This window comes from Galeopterus variegatus, unplaced genomic scaffold (genome assembly GCF_000696425.1).
Source record: "Galeopterus variegatus unplaced genomic scaffold, G_variegatus-3.0.2 Scaffold8868, whole genome shotgun sequence".
In the NCBI taxonomy this organism is placed as follows: domain Eukaryota; kingdom Metazoa; phylum Chordata; class Mammalia; order Dermoptera; family Cynocephalidae; genus Galeopterus; species Galeopterus variegatus.
The window spans coordinates 1-6,020 of record NW_007734979.1 but is presented as its reverse complement, the minus strand read 5'-3'; the positions used below and the strand labels follow the sequence as shown (position 1 = coordinate 6,020).

Sequence of the window (6,020 nt, the reverse complement as noted above, 5' to 3'; positions counted from 1 at the left end):
TGTGAGGTTTAAGGGAAAGGAGAGAGAAAGATCTAGGGGAAGGAAACAAAAACCTACCACTCTGAGGAAGACTGACAGCAGAAAAAAGCCCTCAAATTCATATGGATAGAGAGGAAGAAACGTATCACTGATCCCCAGATCCAACTGTGAGGCTACCCTCACACACAAAGGTCTCGGTCTCCCCTAAGGCTGCACCACGTGGGTCCTTTGGTGTCTGGTGTGGTTAGATCTCTGGCTGAAAGCCTTCCTGCACTGGAGACAGCGGTAGGGCTTCTCTCCAGTGTGGGTTCGCTGGTGGCAAGGAGTTTGGCGCTCTCTCCAAAGCCACGTGCACATTGGCCACATCAGTAGCGCCGGTCTGCACCCCGCGTCCGCCTGTGCTGATCGAGAGCAGCCTGCTGCCTGAACTGCTTCCCACACGTCCCACATTCGGATGGCTCGTGGACCCCCTGTACCCCAGCCTCCTGAGCTGCCAGATGCGTGGCCTGATGGTGCCTGGTCAACCTCCAGGCCTCCCGAAAGCTCTCCTGGCACCCCGGGCAGGCAAATGGCCATTCCCTGGAGTGCACCTGCGGTGGGTAACCAGGTGCACGTGCTGATGAAAGCCGCGGCCACACTGCGCATACAGAGGTGGCTTTTCATCTAAGTGGATCTTTCTGTGCTGGATCAGGGAGGAGCTCTGGGGGAAGCGCTTCCCACACTGGACACAGCTGTAAGGCCACTCCCCTGTATGGGTGCGCTGGTGCTGGAGGATCTTCACTGGCTAGGAAGCTCTTCCCGCACCCAGAGCAGATGAACTTGGCAGCCGCAGACGCCTGTGGTGCACCACCCAGGGTGAACTTGGAATCTGACTCTGCAGGAGTCCCTGATGCAGCGGGAATGCAGGGGATGGGGTGAGTGGAGCAGGAATGAGGGAAGGCAGATGAACACCGGAGAGAGAAAACGGGGGCTTAAGAGAAGGTGAAAAGATGGGGTGAGGTGAGGAATCTGGGGAAAGATGTGCAAGATGAGAGGTTGGAGACTGAGTGGGGTGGGAGGCAGAACCCATCAGCGCGGGGGAGGGGTAGCATAAAACAAGGGAGGGGAGAGCAGAAGTATGAATAGGAAGAGAGGGAGAAGGAAGAAGGATCTGGGGCGTCTGCTGGGGTGGGGCCAGGGGAGGGCTGGTGCACATGGAGCCTTGAGGTGGTGCCTGGGGCTTGTGCTTGCTACAGAGGTTGAAGTTCTCCCCACACTCCCCACACATATAAGGCTTTTCCCCTGTGTGCAGGTGGATGTGTTGGGTCAGGGAGGTCTTCTGATTAAAGCCGTCACTGCAGTTGGAGCAGCAGAAGGGACGCTCATCTATGTGAATTCTCTGATGACGTGTCAGCTTTGACCGATCCCCAAAAGACTTCTTGCACTGGGGACAGACATAGGGCTTCAGACCAGTGTGCACTCTGTGGTGAACCAGCAGCAGAGAGGTGACTGTAAAGCCCTTGCCATACTCCCCACAGATTTATGGTTTCTCCCCAGAGTGGATTTGCTGGTGCTTAATAAGGTTGGAGCTACCACAGAAGGTCTTGTCACACTAGGGACAGTGATAAAGCCTCTTGCCAGTGTGGACCCTTCTGTGCTGGATGAAGGGCACGCTTTGAGCGAAACTTTTCCCGCAGGCCCCGCACTTGGAGGGCTTGTTTCCGTGGTAGATCTGCTGGTGCTGAAGCAGGTTGGAACTTTGGCTGAAACATTTTCCATAGTCAGGACAGGGGTAAGGCTTCTCACCAGCATGACTTTGAAGATGACGGGTGAGAGAGTAACTGTGCTGGAAGCTCTTGCCACAATCAGTGCAGCTGTAGAGTCTCTCACCTGGCACTGGCTTCCTGTGGCCAGTGAGCTCACAGTCTGGGAGTGGCACCCAGTCCCCAATCCTCGAGGGATTGTCTTGAGAATTCTCTAATTTAAGATTCTGGGCAATGTCATCTGAAAGTGTTTCTTGAGACTCTTTGAGTCCAGAAATAGATGACACTGTTCTTGGGCATATCCCTTGACGTTCTCCATCACTGGGCCCTTCCTCTTGAATAAGTTTGTCCTCATTGCTGTTCCCAGTTCCTGTTGGAGAAAATGGAGATTTCAGACTCCTGCACCATAATTCTCTCCAGAGAGGGAGAGTGAACCACTGAAGGCTGTTTTACTACAAAACTGAGAAGGAGACTTTGCATTCAGAATCATATAATTAAAGCTTCTTGACAGTAAGGTTTATTTTAGAATTTATTTTATAAATTTTTATGAGGTTATAAGATTTTTAGCAGTCTTGGACACTGTCATCTTTATCCTGAAGAAAGTACAGCAAGGAAAGATCATTCACATTAGCCTGGAACATTCCAACACAAACCATCAAAAAGAATCAACTTCAAGGGCTGGCCTGTGGCTCACTCGGGAGAGTGCGGTCCTGATAACACCACGGCCACAGGTTCGGCTCTTATATAGGGATGGCCGGTTTGCTCCCAGGCTGAGCGTGGTGCTGACAACCCCAAGTCAAGGGTTAAGATCTCCTTACCGGTCATCTTAAAAAAAAAAAAAAAACCCAAAAAAGAATCAACTTCAAGGGCTGGCCTGTGGCTCACTCGGGAGAGTGCGGGGCTGATAACACCAAGGCCACAGGTTCGGATCTTATATAGGGATGGCCGGTTTGCTCCCAGGCTGAGCGTGGTGCTGACAACCCCAAGTCAAGGGTTAAGATCTCCTTACCGGTCATCTTAAAAAAAAAAAAAAAAACCCAAAAAAGAATCAACTTCAGAAAGACATTATTGTTTCTTTGATTAAGGTTATTAATAAAAGGAAGCCACTCGGGCCAAGAAGATAGTCAAGCAATTTGTCACAAACCAGGTTTGAAAGTCTAACTTTTAAAAATAGAATATAGATAAATTTGTAATTTAAAAGCTCTATAGCCAAAAAATAAAACAAAACTAAATCTCTATGATCAAAACTAAATCTCAAATTATATAAGAGTAGAGTTTACAATGAGACTAGTAAGTATTCCAGTGGCTTATACGTAAGTATGCTAATTATCTAAGAGTAGAGTTTACAATGAGACTAGTAAGTATTCCAGTGGCTTATACGTAAGTATGCTAACTTTATTTATTTTTAGGCCGAGTAAGCCTATCATCTGGGGGACAGATGCTTCTGGCTACTCTAAACCCCAGGACTAAATCTTTGGCCCTCATCTCACTCTCTGGGCTCCCCCTTCACCTCACAGCTCTACTGAGAGCTGGCCCTTATCACAGGCCCTGAGCTCCCACCTGTGCTCCAAGCCTGCGACTCATGCTGCCACCCAGATATTTCCCCCTTAATGACTTGCCATCACCTGAAATTTAATATCCCTTGGCCAGAAAAATTGCTGACTCCTAGTTCCACTTTTCTTTGTCCCTGACACCAGTTTTCATTCTCTTGGACATCTAAGCTTTAAATGGTGGAACTTCTTTTGATCCATCCCTCTCTTTCCTTTGCTAGGAGTAAGCCACCATTTAAAAGTAATGTGCTTATTGATATTCAATGCAGTACCCCACAGATATGTACGATCAATTATGTTTCAATAAAAAAATGAAAAGCAAAGGTAATGAGCTATCATCAGTCACCAAGGAAATGCAAATTAAAACCACACCAAGTGCCAGTACACACCAACTAGAATGGCTAACGTTAAACCAAATGTTGTCAGGATGTGGAGCAACTGGAACTCTCACACATTGCTGGTGAAATATAAAATGTTCAGGCCATTTTTTTTTTTTTTTTTGGTGGCTGGTAGGTATGGGGATCCGAATCCTGGTTGGGCCATTTTGGAAAACAGTTTCACAGTTTGTTAATAGTAAATTCAATGTACACTTACCACATGACTTAACAATTCTACTCTTAGGTATTCACCCAAGAAAAGTGAAAACATGTATCTACACAAAACCTTTTTACAAATGTGTATAGAAGCTTTATTATTTATTCATAATAGGCATAAGCTGGAAACAATCCAAATGTTTATCAATGGGTGAAGGAATAAACCCATTGTGGGATAACCATTGTCTTAGTTTTCTATAGCGATAACAGAATACCGGAAACTGGGTAATTTATTAAGAAATGAAATGTACTGCTTACAATAAATAAGAAGTTCAAGGTCCAGGGAAGACCTTCTTGGTAGGTACTCTGCAGAGTCCTGAGGTGGTATAGGGCATCACACAGTAAGGGTGGCAGAGTGTGCTAACTTGCTTTCCTTATAAAGCTACCAGTCTACTGCCATGGTATCCCCTTACTGTAAGAATGGATTAATCCATTCATGAGGACATAGCCCTGTGATCCAATCACCTCTTAAAGGTCCCACCCTTCAAATACCATAGTCTATTTCCCACCCTCTTAATACTGTTACAATGGGGATGAAGTTTCAATATGAGTTTTGGGGGGATATTCAAACTATAGCACCTGTTTTAGTCAGTTTTGTGTTGCTATAACAGAATTACCTGAGACTGGGTAATTTATAAAGAAGAGAGGTTTATTTGGCTTACTATTCTGGGACAGCTGCATCTGGCATGGGCCTCAGGCTGCTTCTATTTGTGGCGGAAAGTGGCAGGCAGCCAGTGGGTACAAGCAGGTCACATGGCGAGAGGAAGCAAGAGAGAGGAAGCAAGTGAGAGAGAAGGTGCCAGCGTCTTTTAAACAACAAGCTCTCGTGGGAACTAATAGAGCGAGAAATCACTCATTACTCCCCCCACCCTGAGGGAGAGCATTAATCCATCTATGAGGGATCCACCCCCAGGACTCAGTCAGTTTCCAACACTGCCACATTGGAGATTAAATTTCTACATGAGTTTTGGAGGGGACAACACATCCAAACTCCATCAGCACCCATGTAATGGAATACTACTCAGCAACAAAAAGGAACAACTATTGTTACGTGCAACAAATGGATAAATCTAAAGGTTATGTTAGACCAGAGAAGCCAGACACCAAAGAGTACATATTGTATGATTCCATTTATATGAAATTCTACAATAGGCAAAACTAATTTATAGAGGCAGAAAGCAGATCAATAGTTATCTGGGGTTGGGTGGGGGAGGGAGCAGTTGACTGAAAAGGGGCATGAAAGACCTTTGAGGGGTGACGGAAATGTTCTGTATCTTGAGTGTGATGGTGGTTACACCAGTATATACATCCATCAAAAATCATCAAACTATATGCTTAAAACGGGTGAATTTCACATGTAACTTATACTTCAATAAAGCTGTCAGCACACATATGCTAACTTTTCTAAGATGTAAAGGGTGTACAGGAGAATCAGTGCTAATTGGCCAATTATTTCATAAATATTTTATTAAATTATAAATAAAACTAACAGTTTAAATAGCTAACACTTATAGAGTACTTACTATGGGCCAGGTACTATTCTGAGAGTTTCCAGATATTGGTAAAACCTCACAACAACTTTCTAAGATAAGAACTATTACCCCATTTTACAGATGAAGAAACTGAGGGACAGATAGGTTAAGTAATTTTCCAAAGGTCATATATATGGTAAGTGGCAGAACCAGGACCCAAGCAGTTTAACTCTAGAGAGCTTCCTCCTAGCTCCTATGCTGTAATATCCCTCAATAAGACAATTTTGGAAAAGAAACACTCTTTCCTCCACAATTCCACTGCCTCTAAAACAAAATCTTCATGTTTTCATGTTTTGTTCAGGCTTCACCAACACACATATCTATTTTAACTAATCCATAATCAGTTCAGATACTGAGAAAGAGGAAGTCATTCCAAGCAAAAGATGGGTCTAATTTTGCTTTCCAAAAAGACGTGCATTTTTCTTTCTTCACTTACGAACATTTCCTGATTTATTCATATTCTTTTGCAATGATCATATTTTAATGGCTACATACAATTCTTTTGTTTAAAATGCCATATTTTGATTGGGAGGCAAGATGGCGATGGGTCTGGAGCGGGCGTTCCAGAGGACAGAGCGAGCCTGAGAAGTGTGCACTGTGCTGCCAGAGTACTATTTGCATTTC

The 6,020-nt window shown here is 44.9% G+C and overlaps 1 protein-coding gene across 1 annotated transcript; it reads right to left on the bottom strand.

Moving 5' to 3' along the window:
• Positions 1–499: 499 nt before the first annotated feature.
• Positions 500–2,091, bottom strand: LOC103608803 (zinc finger protein 436-like; the record flags this gene model as incomplete). The annotated part of the gene is made up of 3 exons (XM_008593196.1): positions 500–745; positions 1,193–1,467; positions 1,597–2,091. Coding segments are annotated over 3 exons (1,016 nt in total), but the record flags the coding sequence as incomplete, so codon positions are not given.
• Positions 2,092–6,020: the final 3,929 nt, after the last annotated feature.